At 51.0% G+C, this 20,617-nt stretch overlaps 1 protein-coding gene across 1 annotated transcript; it reads right to left on the bottom strand.

Annotated features, from left to right (window-relative positions):
- Window positions 1–17,183: 17,183 nt before the first annotated feature.
- LOC131190484 (protein NYNRIN-like) lies at window positions 17,184–20,177 on the bottom strand. Its single transcript, XM_058167809.1, has one exon. It carries the CDS (start codon window positions 20,175–20,177, stop codon window positions 17,184–17,186), a length of 2,994 nt encoding a protein of 997 aa, XP_058023792.1.
- Window positions 20,178–20,617: the final 440 nt, after the last annotated feature.

Raw genomic sequence — 20,617 nt, 5'->3', positions numbered from 1 at the left:
TGGGACAAGTAATAGGAGCTCACCCCGTTACGTAGCACTAGGGATTTGAACCGCTGACCTTTCAATTGACAAGCTCAGTGTCCTAGCCATTGAGCCACCACGTCCCATCTTTTATTTTTTTATTATTATTATTATTGGATTTTTATACCACCCTTCTCCCGAAGGACTCAGGGCGATTTACAGCCAAGATAAAACAGCAATAATATACAAATAAAACAATAAATTAAAAAACTTATTAAACATAAGGCCAGATTAAAACATTTAAAATCATAAAACCCCCATAAAATTTATAAAATTTATATCAAATATTAAAACTATTTAAAATTCCTATGCCAGTCCTGCGTGAATAAACAGACAGGTCTTCAGCTCGTGGCGGAAGGTCCGAAGGTCCGGCAATTGACGAAGTCCAGGGGGAAGTTCATTCCAGAGAGTGGGAGCCCCCACAGAGAAGGCCCTTCCCCTGGGGGCCGTCAGCCGACATTGCTTGGCGGATGGCACCCTGAGAAGTCCCTCTCTGTGCGAGCGTACGGGTTGGTGGGAGGCATTCGGTAGCAGTAGGCGGTCCCTTAAGTACCCTGTCCCTAAGCCATGGAGCGTTTTAAAGGTAGTAACCAAAACCTTGAAGTGCACCCAAAAGACCACAGGTAGCCAGTGCAGCCTGCGCAGGAGTGGTGTTACATGGGAGCCATGTGCGGCTCCCTCTATCACCCGCGCAGCTGCATTCTGAACCAACTGGAGCCTCCGGGTGCTCTTCAAGGGGAGCCCCATGTAGAGAGCATTGCAGTAATCCAAGTGAGAGGTAACAAGAGCATGAGTGACCGTGCATAGGGCATCCCGGTCAAGGAAGGGGCGCAACTGGCGAATCAGGCGGACGTGATAAAAATCTCTCCTGGAGATGGTCATCAAGTGATCTTCAAAAGACAACCGCCCATCCAGGAGAACGCCCAAGTTGCACACCCTTTCCACTGGGGCCAATGATTTGCCCCCAACAGTCAGCCGTGGCTGCAGCTGACTGTACCGGGTGCCGCATCCACAGCCACTCTGTCTTGGAGGGATTGAGCTTCAGCCTGTTTCTCCCCATCCAGACCCGTACGGCTTCCAGACACCGGGACAGTACTTCGATAGCTTCGTTGGGGTGGCCTGGGGTGGATAAGTACAGCTGCGTGTTGTCAGCGTACAGTTGGTACCTCACCCCAAAGCCATTGATGATCTCACCCAGCGGCTTCATATAGATGTTGAACAGGAGAGGCGAGAGAATCGACCCCTGCGGCACCCCACACGTGAGGCGCCTCACGGTCGATCTCTGCCCCCCTGCCAACACCGTCTGCAACCGGTCAGAGAGATAGGTGCCTCCCACTCCCAAACTCCCCAGCTGGTGCAGCAGGATACCATGGTCGATGGTATCAAAAGCCGTTGAGAGGTCTAATAGGACCAGGGCAGAGGAATAACCCCTGTCCCTGTCCCTCCAGAGATTTATTTATTTATTATTATTATTATTATTATTATTATTATTATTATTATTATTATTATTATTATTGATTTTTATACCACCCTTCTCCCGAAGGACTCAGGGAGCCTAATAAAATACAATGTATAAACATTAAAAGAAGTTAAAAGAAATATTATAACGTGGCCAAAATTTTTAAAATTTAAAATCCAAGATCAGGCACTTGACGAAACCAGGGGAAGTTCATTCCAGAGAGTGGGAGCCCCCACAGAGAAGGCCCTTCCCCTGGGGGCCGTCAGCCGACATTGCTTGGCGGATGGCACCCTGAGAAGTCCCTCTCTGTGCGAGCGTACGGGTTGGTGGGAGGCATTCGGTAGCAGTAGGCGGTCCCTTAAGTACCCTGTCCCTAAGCCATGGAGCGCTTTAAAGGTAGTAACCAAAACCTTGAAGTGCACCCGAACGACCACAGGTAGCCAGTGCAGCCTGCGCAGGAGTGGTGTTACATGGGAGCCATGTGCGGCTCCCTCTATCACCCGCGCAGCTGCATTCTGAACCAACTGGAGCCTCTGGGTGCTCTTCAAGGGGAGCCCCATGTAGAGAGCATTGCAGTAATCCAAGTGAGAGGTAACAAGAGCATGAGTGACCGTGCATAGGGCATCCCGGTCAAGGAAGGGGCGCAACTGGCGAATCAGGCGGACGTGATAAAAATCTCTCCTGGAGACGGTCATCAAGTGATCTTCAAAAGACAACCGCCCATCCAGGAGAACGCCCAAGTTGCACACCCTTTCCACTGGGGCCAATGATTTGCCCCCAACAGTCAGCCGTGGCTGCAGCTGACTGAATTGGGGTGCCGGCATCCACAGCCACTCTGTCTTGGAGGGATTGAGCTTCAGCCTGTTTCTCTCCATCCAGACACGTACGGCTTCCAGACACCGGGACAGTACTTCGATAGCTTCGTTGGGGTGGCCTGGGGTGGATAAGTACAGCTGCATGTTGTCAGCGTACAGTTGGTACCTCACCCCAAAGCCATTGATGATCTCACCCAGCGGCTTCATATAGATGTTGAACAGGAGAGGCGAGAGAATCGACCCCTGCGGCACCCCACACGTGAGGCGCCTCACGGTCGATCTCTGCCCCCCTGCCAACACCATCTGCAACCGGTCAGAGAGATAGGAGGAGAACCACCGATAAACGGTGCCTCCCACTCCCAAACTCGCCAGCTGGTGCAGCAGGATACCATGGTCGATGGTATCAAAAGCCGCTGAGAGGTCTAATAGGACCAGGGCAGAGGAATAACCCCTGTCCCTGTCCCTCCAGAGATTTATTTATTTATTTATTTATTTATTTATTTATTTATTTATTTATTTCAATTTTTATACCGCCCTTCTCCCAAAGGACTCAGGGAGCCTAATAAAAATACAATGTATAAACATTAAAAAGAAGTTAAAAAGAAATATTATAACGTGGCCAAAATTTTTAAAATTTAAAATCCGAAGATCAGGCACTTGACGTAAACCAGGGGGAAGTTCATTCCAGAGCGTAGGAGCTCCAACAGAGAAGGCCCTTCCCCTGGGGGCCGCCAGCCGGCATTGCTTGGCAGACGGCACCCTGAGAAGGCCCTCTCTGTGTGAGCGTACGGGTTGGTGGGAGGCAAAAGGTAACAGCAGGCGGTCCCGTAAGTACCCGGGTCCTAAGCCATGGAGCGCTTTAAAGGTGGTAACCAAAATCTTGAAGCGCACCCGAAAGACCACAGGAAGCCAGTGCAAGCTGTGCAGGATTGGTGTTACATGGGAGCAACGAGTCGCTCCCACTATTACCCACGCAGCTGCATTCTGAACTAGCTGCAGCCTCCGGGTGCATTTCAAGGGCAGCCCCATGTAGAGAGCATTGCAATAGTCCAAGCGGGAGGTGACAAGGGCATGAGTGACCGTGCATAAGGCATCCCGGTCAAGAAAGGGGCGCAACTGGCGCACCAAGCGTACTTGGTGGAAGGCCCTCCTGGAGACGGCCGCCAGATGATCGTCAAACGACAGCCGCCCATCCAAGAGGACACCCAAGTTGTGCACCCTCCGATGGGGCCAATAACCGCCCCACAGCCAGCTGCGGCTGCAGCTGACTGTACCGGGTGCCGCATCCACAGCCACTCCGCCTTGGAGGGATTGAGCTTGAGTCTGTTTCTCCCCATCCAGACCCGTGACGGCTTCCAGGCACCGGGACAGCACTTGACAGCTTCATTGGGGTGGTCCGGGTGGAAAAGTACAGCTGAGTATCATCAGCGACAGATGATAACTCACCCCAAACCACTGATGACCTCACCCAGCGGCTTCATGTAGATGTTGAACAGGAGGGCGAGAGAATCGACCCTGAGGCACCCCACAAGTAAGGTGCCTCGCGGTCGACCTCTGCCCCTGTCAACACCGTCTGCGACGGTCGGAGAGATAGGAGGAGCACCACCGATAAATGGTGCCTCCCACTCCCAACCCCTCCAACCGGTGCAGCAAGATACCATGGTCGATGGTATCAAAAGCCGCTGAGAGATCTAATAGGACCAGGGCAGAGGAACAACCCCTATCCCTGGCCCTCCAAAGGTCATCCACCAAGGCGACCAAAGCTGTCTCAGATTGTGACCGGCCGGGAGCCCGGCCCGGACCGGGTCTAGATAGCCACCTCCATCCAGGTACCGGGGAACCTCCCATGCAACCACACTCTCTACAACCTTCGCCACAAAGCGAAGGTTGGAGACTGGACGATAATTACCCAAAACAGCTGGGTCCAGGGAAGGCTTCTTGAGGAGGGTCTCACCACCGCCTCTTTCAAGGCAGCGGGAAAACCCTTCCAACAATGAAGCATTTATAATTCCCTGAGCCAGCCTCGTGTCACATCCTGAGTAGCCAGCACCAGCCAGGAAGGACACGGGTCCAGTAAACACGTGGTCGCATGTAGCCTCCCAGTAACCTGTCCACGCCTCGGAGCCACAGTCTCAAACTCATCCCAAATAACCTCAACAAGACGTGCCTCTGCCATCCCACTTGGATCATCGCAATTTTGGTCTAAACTATCCCAAGCTTGAACGATTTTATCGTGATAGATAACCATTAAACTCTCGGCACGCCCCTGTAGGGGTCATCCCGCCCCTGTTGAAGGAGGGAGCGAGTCACCAAACAGGGCGGCCGGGCGGTTATCTGCCGATGCAATGAGGGTGGAAACGAGAACGCCTCCCTCATTGCCACTAGGTAGGTCTTAGTAAAAGATCTCACTAGTGTCCGATCAGCCTCGGAACGGCTAGACCTCCAGGTACTCTCTAGGCGTCTTCTCCGGCGGTTCATCTCCTCAGCTCCTCAGAGAACCAGGGAGCCAAGTGAGATCTACGCCGGGTCAGAGGCCGCAAAGGCACGACACGGTCCAAAGCCCCAGCCGCGGCCCGCTCCCAGGCCGCAACTAGTTCTTCAGTCGTGCCGTGGGCCAGATCCTCAGGCAACGGCCCAAGCTCCGTCCGGAACCTCTCAGGGTCCATCAGGCGCCTGGGCGGAACCATTTAATTGGCTCCGTCTCCCTGCGGTGGTGAGTGGCGGTCCGAAAGTCCAGGCGAAGGAGAAAATGATCCGACCATGACACTGGTTCCGTCACTAAATCTCCTAATACCAGATCATTAATCCACTGTCCAGAGATAAAAATCAAATCTAGTGTGCCTCCCCCCATGTGTGTAGGGCCATCAATTACTTGAATCAGGTCCATGGCCATCATGGAAGCCTGGAACTCCTGAGCTACCGTTGATGACAAGCCAGCCGATGGCAAGTTGAAATCCCCCATGACCAAAAGTCTGGGAGTCTCAACTGCCACCCTGGCAAGCACCTCCAGCAGCTCAGGCAGGGCTGTAGTCACGCAGCAAGGAGCCAGGTACACGATCAACAGACCCATCTGATTCCTATGGCCCCACTTCACAAGGAGGGATTCACAACCAGATATCCGAGGCACAGTGGATTCCCTCGGCTCTAGACTTTCTTCATCAACCAACGCGACCAAAGCCGACTCCGTACTGTATCCAGGCCGAAAGCCGGACTGGAACGGGTCTAGATAGACAGATTCATCCAGGTATTGGGGTAATTGACGTGCCACCACACTCTCTACAACCTTTGCCACAAAGCGAAGGTTGGAGACCGGACGATAATTTCCCAAAACAGCTGGGTCCAGGAAGGCTTTGAGGAGGGGTCCCACCACCGCCTCTTTCAAGGTGGCAGGGATAACCCCTTCCAACAAAGAAGCATTGATAATCCCCCAGAGCCAGCCTCGTGTCACCTCCTGCGTGGCCAGCACCAGCCAGGAGGGGCACGGGTCCAGTAAACATGTGGTGGCATGCAACCCCAACAACCTGTCCATGTCCTCGGAGCCACAGTCTCAAACTCATCCCAAATAACCTCAACAAGACGTGCCTCTGCCATCCCACTTGGATCATCGCAATTTTGGTCTAAACTATCCCGGTTGAACGATTTTATCGTATAGATAACCGTTAAACTCCTCGGCACGGCCCTGTAGGGGTCATCCCGCCCCTGTTGAAGGAGGGAGCGAGTCACCAAACAGGGCGGCCGGGCGGTTATCTGCCGATGCAATGAGGGTGGAAACGTAGGAACGTTTCGCCTCCCTCATTGCCACTAGGTAGGTCTTAGTAAAAGAACTCACTAGTGTCCGATCAGCCTCGGAACGGCTAGACCTCCAGGTACTCTCTAGGCGCCTTCTCCGCGCTTTCATCTCCTCAGCTCCTCAGAGAACCAGGGAGCCAAGTGAGATCTACGCCGGGTCAGAGGTCGCAAAGGCACGACACGGTCCAAAGCCCCAGCCGCGGCCCGCTCCCAGGCCGCAACTAGTTCTTCAGTCGTGCCGTGGGCCAGATCCTCAGGAAACGGCCCAAGCTCCGTCCGGAACCTCTCAGGGTCCATCAGGCGCCTGGGACGGAACCAACGCATTGGCTCCGTCTCCCTGCGGTGGTGAGTGGCAGTCCGAAGGTCCAGGGGAAGGAGAAAATGATCTGACCATGACAAAGGCTCGGTCACTAAATCTCCTAATACCAGATCATTAATCCACTGTCCAGAGATAAAAATCAAATCTAGTGTGCCTCCCCCCATGTGTGTAGGGCCATCAATTACTTGAATCAGGTCCATGGCCATCATGGAAGCCTGGAACTCCTGAGCTACCGTTGATGACAAGCCAGCCGATGGCAAGTTGAAATCCCCCATGACCAAAAGTCTGGGAGTCTCAACTGCCACCCTGGCAAGCACCTCCAGCAGCTCAGGCAGGGCTGTAGTCACGCAGCAAGGAGCCAGGTACACGATCAACAGACCCATCTGATTCCTATGGCCCCACTTCACAAGGAGGGATTCACAACCAGATATCCGAGGCACAGTGGATTCCCTCGGCTCTAGACTTTCTTCATCAACCAACGCGACCAAAGCCGACTCCGTACTGTATCCAGGCCGAAAGCCGGACTGGAACGGGTCTAGATAGACAGATTCATCCAGGTATTGGGGTAATTGACGTGCCACCACACTCTCTACAACCTTTGCCACAAAGCGAAGGTTAGAGACCGGCCGGTAATTTCCCAAAACAGCTGGGTCCAGGGAAGGCTTCTTGAGGAGGGGTCTCACCACCGCCTCTTTCAAGGTGGCAGGGAAAACCCCTTCCAACAAAGAAGCATTGATAATCCCCCAGAGCCAGCCTCGTGTCACCTCCTGCGTGGCCAGCACCAGCCAGGAGGGGCACGGGTCCAGTAAACATGTGGTGGCATTCAGCCGCCCCAACAACCTGTCCATGTCCTCAGAAGTCACAGGGTCAAATCCATCCCAAACAGTCTCAACAAGACGAGTCTCCAACCTCTCACCTGGATCTACCCAATTTTGATCCAATCCATCCCGAAGCTGAACGATTTTATCGTATAGATAACCACTAAACTCCTCGGCACAGCCCTGTAAGGGGTCCTCCCGCACCTCCTGTTGAAGGAGAGAGCGGGTCACCCGAAACAGGGCGGCCGGGCGGTTATCTGCCGATGCAATGAGGGAGGAAACGTAAAAACGCTTCGCTTCCCTCAATGCCACTAGGTAGGTCCTACTATAAGACCTAACTAGTGTCCGGTCAGCTTAGGAATGGCTGGATCTCCAGGCACGCTCTAGGCGTCTTCTCCGGCGTTTCATCTCCCTCAGCCCCTCGGAGAACCAAGGAGCTGGTTGAGATCTACGTCGGGTTAGAGGCCGCAAAGGCACGACCCGGTCTAAAGCACCAGTCGCGGCCAGTTCCCAGGCCGCAACTAGTTCCTCAGCCGTGCTGTGGGCCAGAACCTCAGGGAACGGCCCAGGCTCCGTCAGGAACCTCTCCGGGTCCATCAGGTGCCTGGGACAGAACCAACGTATTGGCCCCATCTCCCTGCGGTCCAAAAGTCTAGGCAAAGAGAAAATGATCTGACCATGACAAAGGCTCGGTCACTAAATCACCTAAATCCAGATCATTTAACCACTATCCAGAGATAAAAATCAGATCCACTGTGCCTCCCCCAATGTGAGTAGGGCCATCAACTATTTGTGTCAGGTCCAAGGCCGTCATGGAGGCCATGAACTCCTGAGCCGCCGTCGATGACAAGCCAAGATGGCAAGTTGAAATCCCCCATGACCATAAGTCATGGTCTCATATACATGCATACATACATACATACATACATACATACATACATATACATACATACATACATACATAACCAAAGACCTACATACATACATACATCTTTGTGTTTACCTCACACAGATACTTGTGGTTGAAATAATAGGTTTTCACCCAAGCATCCGACCCACATTTTGTACTCCAGCCATAGGAGAGGGCTTTGCATGCGTCAAACCTCAGCACTGTGGGGCGGTTGTTACCCTTCAGGATCGTGGTATGGTTGATATACCATAGCCTACCTCCTCCTTGTGGCTCTGGTCTGTACCAGGCTTTTGGCACTCCGGTATATAATGTAAAGTTAAGGCGGATGGGTGTTGTAGGATTATAACAAACTAGCTTCTGGTTTTCTTTACAGTAACTGTACATAGTTTTGTTATGCACACAGTTCTGTTTCATGGGCTTACAATTCCTAGGAGCCTGCGTATGGTAGACTAAGGTGTTGATAAGCATCTGTCCTATTTTGGCTTTCGTTATACAGGGCATACAGGTGTCGTCCGTCTTTTGTGTGGGACGCACCTGTACCTTCTTCCTTGGGCTGCTGGTACTCATGCCTAGGAGGACACGCCGGTTTAAAGAGGTAGTCGGTGTCGGCGGCCTCCGTTTGACTGGTGAGGGTGAGGTAGGGAGCGATGTGGGAGACGTCCCCGGTTGTGGGGGGTTTGATGGGAAGCTAACAGTGGCCCTAGCTTTCCTTATTTCCTGTATCTTCTTCTCCGGTATGGTTTCGGGTTCTGTTAGCAAGTCATCAAAGACTGTTAGGGACTTTCCTGGTATCACCTCAAACCCCTGAAGGTGGTGGCCTGCCCCGCTCCTTGCTGCAGGGGCCGGTGTAGCCGGCAGCCGGTAGCAACTTACACCCTTAGGCCCCTGACACCTCTGATACACCTGCAGGTGGTTTCTCCTAGGGTGGACAAAGAGACATGAAGTAAGGTTAAACAGAGTACAGTCTCTAGGGACTCTACGCCAGTATGATACTTCCCCTGCTGAGTCATACATTCCGTGCAAAGCCCTAGGTTTTCTAGGTCCTCTAGGTCTCTTTTATGCCGCTTTTTGTTTTGGAGGTCTGGGCCGTCTCTTGGGGCCTGCATCCGTGGTGTGACCACGATATGCGGATCGCTCAGATAATACAGGTTCCATCCCAACCCGCTTTCAGTTGGGTCACCATCGTAATGCGATCCCAGCCCCAGAACAAGGGTGGACCACAATCAAGTGTTATTGGTACTATTCCTTTATACTGCGCTGACAGGCACATCCCTCTTCTGTGCACGTATCCCACATACCGACAGGCCTCAGGGTTTATCGGCCGTCGCACACGACAGGCTTCCGCTGTAATTTTGTCAAACACTCGTGGGTGCTGGCACGGGTGTGGTAATGTCCCTGTCCAGCATTCAGGAGTGAAGGTCAGAGGTGGAGGTCCCCCACAATCACCGATGCCGATGGCATAAGACTGGGTGATTCTGGGTCTGTCCTCAGGGGGGCTCCATTGTCCCATGTTACGGGCACAGGCATTATTGTTTTCGCCAGCGCTATAACCATAAACAATAGTAGCAATCTGTTGATCTCTGCCTTCATCCCTGTTCTCAGCACGCTGTGTACTTGCCGTTCTAACAGTTGGGCACAGTTTAAGAGTATAATAGGTGGTATCTCCCACCACCAGGTAGTGCCCCAACACATCCTCTATGACTTTGATATCACACTCTAGAGTACACCCGGTACACAATACACAATCAATACAGTGCGAACAGCAACAACATCCACAAAGACAAGGGCAGAACCAACACATAGGTCTTGCGGTCCGATCTTCTCCCGTGAGTAGAAGGTCAGCTTCCGGAGTGACCTGTCAGGGGTCTTCACTACTGTGCGTAGGGAACTCTATTGCCGGTAAGAGTTCTGCAGAGCAGCGGCAGTGAGATGGCGTCTCAGGGTCCTGAGGTGTCCCCTTCCGTATTTTAAGACACAAGACACACAAACAGTCCAAGCACTACAATAGTAATCGCTAAATGGGCATAAAGCATTTGCAGGGAGATTTGGGATGGATTGTTACTATGGATCGGCCTCGGTCTCAGATTGTATGGGTGTCCACCCGGTTGTACAGTCCATTGTTGGTCTGCTGCTTTCTTAACTCTAGTCCAATGTATCCATGATTTCGATTCAGCAATCTTAACAGCAAGAGGGGATGACATGATTACAACGTACGGCCCTTTCCATCTCCCTTCCAACTGCTCCTTTTTCCAATGCTTCACCCACACCCTATCCCCAGGTTGGAAGGAGTGACATTGCGTGATGATTCTGGGTGGGGATTGTTCTAACACATAGCTTCTTAGTTTTGTCACCTGTTTATTTAATTCCTGTACCATCTCCATGGTCCAAACACCCCCCTTATGTCCCAAATCTGGCCACCCGGCTAGGTTTCTCCTCAGCAACACTGGCGGGCGACCATACATCAACTCAAAAGGCGACAACTTATGCTGTCTTCTGGGCGCACTCCTGACTGCATACAGTGCTAAGGGCAAGGCGTCTGGCCACTTTAAGTGTGTTTCAGCACATATTTTAGTTATTTTCTCTTTTAGGGTTCTATTCATTCTTTCTACTGTAGCGCCTCCTTGCGGGTGATAGGCACTATGGAATCGCCACTTTATCCCCACAGCTTGGGCTAAAGCCTGGTTGATGTGATGTATAAACTCAGGCCCATTATCCGAAGAGATAAAGGACGGGTTGCCAAATCGGGGTATCACCTCTTTTAACAACAGGCGGGCCACCTCCCGTGCTTGTTTTGATTTTGTCGGGAACGCTTCTGGCCAACCAGTATACATATCCACCATTACTAACATAGCTTTGTATAGTCCACATCTAGGCATATCGGTGAAGTCTATCATGATGGAGTCCATGGGGAAATACGACTGGGGAATTGTTCCCGGAGGGATTATAGGACCTTGTCTAGGATTTACTTTAGCACATACTTCACATTGAGTTGTCACCCTTGCTACAATACCAGCTAACCCATCAATATAATAGTCTCTGCCTAGCGCAGTCTCAAGAGCGGTCTTTCCCATATGGGTAGTTTCATGAGACAATTGTACTAGAGGCCAGGCCGCTGAGGCTGGCACGTATATTCTTCCATCACCTAAGGTATACCAGCCGTCCTTGAGGTCAGCTTTCAGGTCGTTTACTGCCTTTGCACATTCCGCCTGGGAGTATGAGGGCTTAATAGTGGGAGGGATAACACTTAAATCCTGGGCTATAAGAATGGACAGGTCTGGGGTGACATCATCCCTAAGGGCCGCAGCCCGCGCCTCCAGATCAGCTGCTCTATTTCCAAGGGCTACCCTATCATCACCACGTTGATGTCCCTTGCAATGCATCACTGACACTTTCTTAGGTTTCTTTACTGCATCAATGAGATACTGAATCAGGTGTCCATGTTGAATGAACTTGCCTGCCGAATCTCTAAACCCTCTTTCCTTATACACTGCCCCATGGGCGTGCAACGTCAAAAAGGCATACTTGCTATCTGTCCACACGTTCTACGTCTCGTCCTCCCCCCTGTTCAGAGCTCGTATCAGAGCCCACAATTCCAGCAACCTCGCACTCCTCTTACTTCCCAACGGTCCACTTTCTATTATTCTACTGTCATCAACTATTGCATATCCCGCTACTCTTTTGCCCTCATGCATGTAACTGGACCCGTCAGTGTACCAGTTATACTTTGCGTTTGGTAAGGGGATGTCTGATAGGTCTGGTCTGGTGGAATATACATTATCCAACACATGCAGACAGTCATGTTCCAGGGTTGTCTCAATTGGTAACAAAGTTGCGGGGTTGAGACGCGTGGACACATGAAGTCTGACGTGTGGGTTTTCAATCATCATGGCTTGGTATTTCACTAGCCTCTGGTTACTGATCCACAGATGTCCCTTGTTATCCAACACGGATTGGACCGCATGTGGGGTGTGTACGTTAATGGGGCATGAAAATGTCAATTTATTACAATCCTGCAACAGTTCAGCTATGGCTGCTAAGACTTTCAAACAATGGGGCCACCCTTTCGCCACTCCATCAAGCTGCTTTGACAAATACGCAATCGGCCGTTGCCACGCCCCTAACTGCTGAGTCAACACCCCTAAGGCTATGTTTTGTTTTGTATCCACATAAAGGTTAAAGGGTTTTTCCAGGTTTGGCAATGCCAACGCTGGAGCCCTAGTCAATTCCTTCTTTATCTCTTTGAATGCTCTGCTCTGTTCCTCAGTCCAAACAAACTCATCAGAGTTGCCCCTTTGTAGAAGCATAGAGGCGCCAATAACGCCAAATTGGGGATCCAGATTCTACAAAAGCCTGCTAGCCCTAGAAAGCCTCGCAACTGTCTCCTTGTCGTGGGCTCTGCTATAGCCAACACTGCCTCCTTCCGTTCAGGGCCTAACGACCTTTTCCTTGTTCAATGTCGAGCCTAAATACCTCACCCGTTGCTTTACTAACTGAGCCTTGTTCTCGACGCCCTATATCCACACTCTACCAAGAGAACAAACAAGGCTTTGGTGTTTTCCCAGCATAAGTCCTCAGTCTGCCCAGTAACCAGCACATCATCCACGTATTGTAACACTGTGTCTCCTTTGTCTAGGTACATAATATTGTAAATCCTTCCTAGTGCCGAACAACAGGGTGGGTGAGTTCTTGAACCCTTGGGGTAGGCGTGTCCAGGTGTATTGTAGTTTAGTTCCCGTGGTCGGGTTTTCCCACTCAAATGCAAACAACGGCTGGCTCACGGGGTGTATTGGGATCGTGAAAAACGCATCCTTTAAATCTATGACCAAAAACCACTTGGCTTTAGGCGGGATCAGGCTTAGTAATGTGTACGGGTCGGGGACAGCCGGATGGATCGTCACTGTGACGTCATTAATAATCCTAAGATCCTGTACCGGCCTAAAGGAGACCCCATCCGGTTTCCTTATGGGTAAGATCGGGGTGTTCCAGGGTGACTGGATAGGGACCAAGATACCTGCCTTCAGGAACTTCTGGATAATTTCAGAATGGCTGAGCTCACGCGAACACGGCCTTTGCCTTATGTGTACCGGTGTGGCGTATGGTTTCACTTCCACGATCACTGGCGGATGGTGAGCGGCAAACCCAGGAGGGTTATCTTCAGCCCATAGCTCTGGCACGCCAAACTCCTCCCATTTCCTGTCCTCTGTAGCCTGTGCCACCATTAGCCTCCATACGGAGTCAGGATCGTGGCTGACAGTGATACTTTGTTTACCCTCATTGAAAGATATGGTGGCTCCCAATTTGCTAAGCATATCCCTGCCCAGTAACGGAATAGGGCATTCAGGTATGTAGAGGAACTCATGTTGGAGTTTTGATCCTTATACGTGCATGTTACTGGCTGAAGGATCTGTCTTTCCACTACTTGGCCTGACACACCTTGTACCCTTATTTGGTGCATCCCTGGTGCAGTGATCAGATTATTCACGCACCTGTGTCTACTAGGAAGGTTGTTTGTTGGCCCCCAATATTCATAGTAACCAACAGCTCAGGCGGGGCCTGCTCCAAGCCTGGTCCCCGTCAGTCCGACCATCCTGTTCCCACTAAACCAATCTCCTCTACTGCCTCCGAACTCCCATAAGCTCTACCTCATGTGCCCCTAGCTCCTCGGCTTCCAAACCCTCGCCCCCTCGGTGGGGACCGGGGTGGCGGTACTGCCACATAACCTCCTCTTCCCATCTCACCTCTGCCTCTTCCGGTTTGCCTAAACCCAGGCCTATATCCTCTCATTCTGCGACTTGGCAATAACCGACGTGGGCATTCTCTTTGCCAATGCCCTTCTGCTCCACAATGCGCACATTGGTTCAGACCCAGGGTCCGTCCTCCTTGCAAAGCCACCGCTAACAGTTCCGTTTTCTTGTGCATACGAGCATCCCTTTCTTTCTTTTCCACCTTGTCTCTATTCACATACACTTTCCTAGCTACTTCCAACAATTCAGTAGTATTCTTCCCTAGAGCTCCCTCTAGCTTTTGCAACTTCTTCCTGATGTCATCATAACTGCGCTATAAACCTTTCGTTAAGCATGCGCACATTCTCCGGTTGCCTTGGGTCAACCTGTATACAGCTCATAAGCCTCGATCAGCCTTTGCAGAAAGCCTTCTGGGCTCTCATCCGCCTCTGCATGATCAAGGAAGGCTTAGACATGTTGACCGGAGGCTTCCTGCCCTTCTCAACGCTTCCACAGTCAGGTTTTGGTACTCTCTCAACCGCGCCATTTGATTTGCCTCTTTGGGATCCCATCCCGGATCCCGATCAGGGGCCCGAACCGCCAGTTCGGTCCCACGTCCGCCATATTAGGGAACCGTTCCTCATACAGGTCCTAACCGCCGCTTTCCACTTTTCCTTTCCTCAGGTGTCAACAGCATTCAACAACTGCTGCACATCCTGCCAATTGGGATTATGGGTTTGCATAATGGTTTGAAACAGGTCAGCCATTTCCGTCGGCTTACTGGACAATGGCCCATAATGCTGTTTCCAATTCAGGAGGTCAGTTGTCGAAAAAGGAACGATTGAAAGCACGGTCGGTACTCAACTACTCCTGGGGATTCACTACTTGCTGATCCATCTGCCTTAACGGTGCCACAAACTCATCCTGGGCTGCAGCGGCTGCCGCCTGCCTTGGCGGCTGCTGCCCTGGTTGTTACCCTTCAGGATCGTGGTATGGTTGATATACCATAGCCTACCTCCTCCTTGTGGCTCTGGTCTGTACCAGGCTTTTGGCAATCCGGTATATAATGTAAAGTTAAGGCGGATGGGTGTTGTAGGATTATAACAGACTAGCTTCTGGTTTTCTTTACAGTAACTGTACATAGTTTTGTTATGCACACAGTTCTGTTTCATGGGTTTACAATTCCTAGGAGCTTGTGTATGGTAGACTAAGGTGTTGATAAGCATCTGTCCTATTTTGGCTTTTGTTATACAGGGCGAACAGGTGTCGTCAGTCTTTGTGTGGGACGACCTGTACCTTCTTCCTTGGGCTACTGGTACTCATGCCTAGGAGGACACGCCGGTTTAAAGAGGTAGTCGGTGTCGGCGGCCTCCTCGACTGGTGAGGGTGAGGTAGGGAGCGATGGGAGACGCCCCGGTTGTGGGGGTTTGATGGGAAGCTAACAGTAGCCCTAGCTTTCCTTATCTCCTTTATCTTTTTCTCCAGTATGGTTTTGGGTTCTGTTAGTAAGTCATCAAAGATTGTCTGGGACTTCCCTGGTATCACCTCAAACCCCTGAAGATAGTGGCCTGCCCCGCTTCTTACTGCAGGGGCTGGTGTAGGCGGCAGCCGGTAGCAACTTACCCCCGTAGGCCCTTGACACCTGTGATACATTTGCAGGTGGTTTCCCCTAGGGTGAACAAAGAGGCATGACGTGAGGTTAAACAGGGTACAATCTCTAGGGACTCTACGCCAGTATGACACTTCCCCCTGCTGGGTCATACATTCCGTACAAGGCCCTAGGTTTTCTAGGTTTTCTAGGTCTCTTTTATGCCGTTTTTGTTTTGGAGGCCTGGGCCGTCTCTTGGGGGCTGCATCCGTGGTGTGACCACGATATGCGGATCGCTCAGATAATACAGGTACCATCCCAACCCGTTTTCAGTTGGGTCACCATCGTAATGCGATCCCAGCCCCAGAACAAGGGTGGACCACAATCAAGTGTTATTGGTACTATTCCTTTATACTGCGCTGACAGGCACATCCCTCTTCTGAGCACGTATCCCACATACCGACAGGCCTCAGGGTTTATCGGCCGTCGCACACGACAGGCTTCCGTTGCAATTTTGTCAAACACTCGTGGGTGCTGGCACGGGTGTGGTAATGTCCCTGTCCAGCATTCAGGAGTGAAGGTCAGAGGTGGAGGTCCCCCACAATCACCGATGCCGATGGCATAAGACTGGGTGATTCTGGGTCTGTCCTCAGGGGGGCTCCATTGTCCCATGTTACGGACACAGACATTATTGTTTTCGGCTAGCGCTATAACCATAAGTAATAGTAGCAATCTGTTGATCTCTGCCTTCATCCCTGTTCTCAGCACGCTGTGTACTTGCCGTTCTAACAGTTGGGCACAGTTTAAGAGTATAATAGGTGGTATCTCCCACCACCAGGTAGTGCCCCAACACATCCTCTATGACTTTGATATCACACTCTAGAGTACACCCGGTACACAATACACAATCAATACAGTGCGAACAGCAACAACATCCACAAAGACAAGGGCAGAACCAACACATAGGTCTTGCGGTCCGATCTTCTCCCGTGAGTAGAAGGTCAGCTTCCGGAGTGACCTGTCAGGGGTCTTCACTACTGTGCGTAGGGAACTCTATTGCCGGTAAGAGTTCTGCAGAGCAGCGGCAGTGAGATGGCGTCTCAGGGTCCTGAGGTGTCCCCTTCCGTATTTTAAGACGTACACAAGACACACAAACAGTCCAAGCACTACAATAGTAATCGCTAAATGGGCATAAAGCATTTGCAGGGAGATTTGGGGATGGATTGTTACTTGCGGATCGGCCTCGGTCTCAGATTGTATGGGTGTCCACCCGGTTGTACAGTCCATTGTTGGTCTGCTGCTTTCTTAACTCTAGTCCAATGTATCCATGATACATTGATTTCGATTCAGCAATCTTAACAGCAAGAGGGGATGACATGATTACAACGTGGCCCTTTCCATCTCCTTCCAACTGCTCCTTTTTCCAATGCTTCACCCACACCCTATCCCCAGGTTGGAAGGAGTGACATTGCGTGATGATTCTGGGTGGGGATTGTTCCAACACATAGCTTCTTAGTTTTGTCACCTGTTTATTTAATTCCTGTACCATCTCCATGGTCCAAACACCCCCCTTATGTCCCAAATCTGGCCACCCAGCTAAGTTTCTTCTCAGCAACACCGGCGGCCAACCATACATCAACTCAAAAGGTGGCAACTTATGTTGTCTTCTGGTGCACTCCTGACTGCATACAGTGCTAAGGGCAAGGCGTCTGGCCACTTTAAGTGTGTTTCAGCACATATTTTAGTTATTTTCTTTTAGGGTTCTGTTCATTCTTTCTACTGTGGCGCCTCCTTGTGGGTGATAGGCACTATGGAATCGCCACTTTATCCCCACAGCTTGGGCTAAGGCCTGGTTTATGTGATGTACAAACTCCGGCCCATTATCTGAAGAGATAAAGGACGGGTTGCCAAACCGGGGTATCACCTCTTTTAACAATAGGCGGGCCACCTCCCGTGCTTGTTTTGATTTTGTCGGGAACGCTTCTGGCCAACCAGTATACATATCCACCATTACTAACATAGCTTTGTATAGGCCACATCTAGGCATATCGGTGAAGTCTATCATGATGGAATCCATGGGGAAATACGACTGGGGAATTGTTCCTGGAGGGATTATAGGACCTTGTCTAGGATTTACTTTAGCACATACTTCACATTGAGTTGTCACCCTTGCTACAATACCAGCTAACCCATCAATATAATAGTCTCTGCCTAGCGCAGTTTCAAGAGCGGTCTTACCCATATGGGTAGTTTCATGAGACAATTGTACCAGAGGCCAGGCCGCTGAGGCTGGCACGTATATTCTGCCATCATCTAGGGTATACCAGCCGTCCTTAAGGTCAGCTTTCAGGTCGTTCACTGCCTTTGCACATTCCGCCTGGGAGTATGAGGGCTTAATAGTGGGTGGGATAACACTTAAATCTTGGGCTATAAGAATGGACAGGTCTGGGGTGACATCATCCCTAAGGGCTGCAACCCGCGCCTCCTGATCAGCAGCTCTATTCCCAAGGGTTACCCTATCATCACCACGTTGATGTCCCTTGCAATGCATCACTGACACTTTCTTAGGTTTCTTTACTGCATCAATGAGATACTGAATCAGGTGTCCATGTTGAATGAACTTGCCTGCCGAATCTCTAAATCCTCTTTCCTTATACACTGCCCCATGGGCATGTAACGTCAAAAAGGCATACTTGCTATCTGTCCACACGTTCAACGTTTCGTCCTCTGCCCTGTTCAGAGCTCGTATCAAAGCCCACAGTTCAGCAACCTGTGCACTCCTCTTACTTCCCAACGGTCCACTTTCTATTATTCTACTGTCATCAACTATTGCATATCCCGCTACTCTTTTGCCCTCATGCATGTAACTGGACCCGTCAGTGTACCAGTTATACTTTGCGTTTGGTAAGGGGATGTCTGATAGGTCTGGTCTGGTGGAATATACATTATCCAACACATGCAGACAGTCATGTTCCAGGGTTGTCTCAATTGGTAACAAAGTTGCGGGGTTGAGACGCGTGGACACATGAAGTCTGACGTGTGGGTTTTCAATCATCATGGCCTGGTATTTCACCAGCCTCTGGTTACTGATCCACAGATGTCCTTTGTTATCCAACACCGATTGGACCGCATGTGGGGTGTGCACGTTAATAGGGCATGAAAACGTCAATTTATTACAATCCTGCAACAGTTCAGCTATGGCTGCTAAGACTTTCAGACAATGGGGCCACCCTTTCGCCACTCCGTCAAGCTGCTTTGACAGATACGCAATCGGCCGTTGCCACGCCCCTAACTGCTGAGTCAAAACACCTAAGGCTATGTTTTGTTTTGTATCCACATACAGGTTAAAGGGTTTTTCCAGGTTTGGCAATGCCAACGCTGGAGCCCTAGTCAATTCCTTCTTTATCTCTTTGAATGCTCTGTTTTGCTCCTCAGTCCAGACAAACTCATCGGAGTTGCCCCCCTTTGTAGAAGCATAGAGGGGCGCTGCCAATAACGCGAAATTGGGGATCCAGATTCTACAAAAGCCTGCTAGCCCTAGAAAGCCTCGCAACTGTCTCCTTGTCGTGGGTTCTGCTATAGCCAATACTGCCTCCTTCCGTTCAGGGCCTAACGACCTTTTTCCTTGTTCAATGTCGTAGCCTAAATACCTCACCCGTTGCTTTACTAACTGAGCCTTGTTCCTCGATGCCCTATATCCACACTCTACCAAGAGAACAAACAAGGCTTTGGTGTTTTCCCAGCATAAGTCCTCAGTCTGCCCAGTAACCAGCACATCGTCCACGTATTGTAACACTGTGTCTCCCTTTTGTCTAGGTACATAATATTGTAAATCCCTTCCCAGAGCCGTTCCGAACAGGGTGGGTGAGTTCTTGAACCCTTGGGGTAGACGTGTCCAGGTGTATTGTAGTTTAGTTCCCGTGGTCGGGTTTTCCCACTCAAATGCAAACAATGGCTGGCTTATGGGGTGTATGGGGATGGTAAAAAACGCATCCTTCAGGTCTATGACTGAGAACCATCTCGCTTTTGGTGGGATCAGGCTTAGTAATGTGTATGGGTTCGGGACGGCCGGATGGATCGTCACTGTGACGTCATTTATAATCCTAAGATCTTGAACCGGCCTGAAGGAGACCCCATCTGGTTTCCTTATGGGCAAAATCGGGGTGTTCCATGGTGACTGGATAGGGACTAAAATACCTGCCTTCAGGAATTTTTGGATAATTTCGTAAATGGCGGTAATCGCTTCACGCGAACACGGCCTTTGTCTGATGTGTACTGGTGTAGCAAATGGCTTTACTTCCACAATCACCGGTGGATGGTGAGCGGCAAACCCAGGGGGGTTGTCTTCCGCCCACAGTTCTGGCACGTCAAACTCCTCCCATTTCCTGTCCTCTATAACCTGTGCCACCATTAACCTCCATACGGAGTCAGGATCATGGCTGACAGTGATACTTTGTTTTCCCTCGTTGAAGGATATGGTGGCTCCCAATTTGTTAAGCATATCCCTGCCCAGTAACGGGATAGGGCATTCAGGTATGTAGAGGAACTCATGTTGGAGTTTTGATCCCTTATATGTGCATGTTACTGGCTGAAGGACCTGCCTTTCCACTACTTGGCCCGACACCCCTTGTACCCTTATTTGGTGTATCCCTGGCGCAGTGATCAGATTATTTACTACGGATCTCCCCGCACCTGTGTCTACCAGGAAGGTTGTTTGTTGGCCCCCAATATTCATAGTAACCAATGGCTCAGGCGGGGCCTGCTCCAAGCCTGGTCCCCGTCAGTCCGACCATCCTGTCCCAACGAGACCGATCTCTTCTACTACCTCTGAACTCCCGTAGGTTCTACCTCGTGTGCCCCTGGCTCCTCGGCTATTAAACCCCCGTCCCCTCGGTGGGGACCGAGGTGGCGGTGCCGGCACATAACCTCCGCTTCCCATCTCGCCTCTGCCCCTTCCGGCATGCCTATACCCAGGCCTATACCCTCTCATTCCGCGGCTCCGCAACAGCCGACGTGGGCATTCCCTTTGCCAATGTCCTTCCGCTCCACAATGCGCACATTGGTTCGGACCCAAGGTCCGTCCTCCGTACAACGCCACTGCTAACAACTCCGTTTTCTTGTGCATACGAGCGTCCCTTTCTTTCTTTTCCACCTTGTCCCTATTCACATACACTT

This window comes from Ahaetulla prasina, chromosome 2, assembly GCF_028640845.1.
Source record: "Ahaetulla prasina isolate Xishuangbanna chromosome 2, ASM2864084v1, whole genome shotgun sequence".
NCBI classification, from domain to species: domain Eukaryota; kingdom Metazoa; phylum Chordata; class Lepidosauria; order Squamata; family Colubridae; genus Ahaetulla; species Ahaetulla prasina.
The sequence above is the reverse complement of the archived record's forward strand: the minus strand, read 5'-3'. Positions and strand labels throughout refer to the sequence as shown.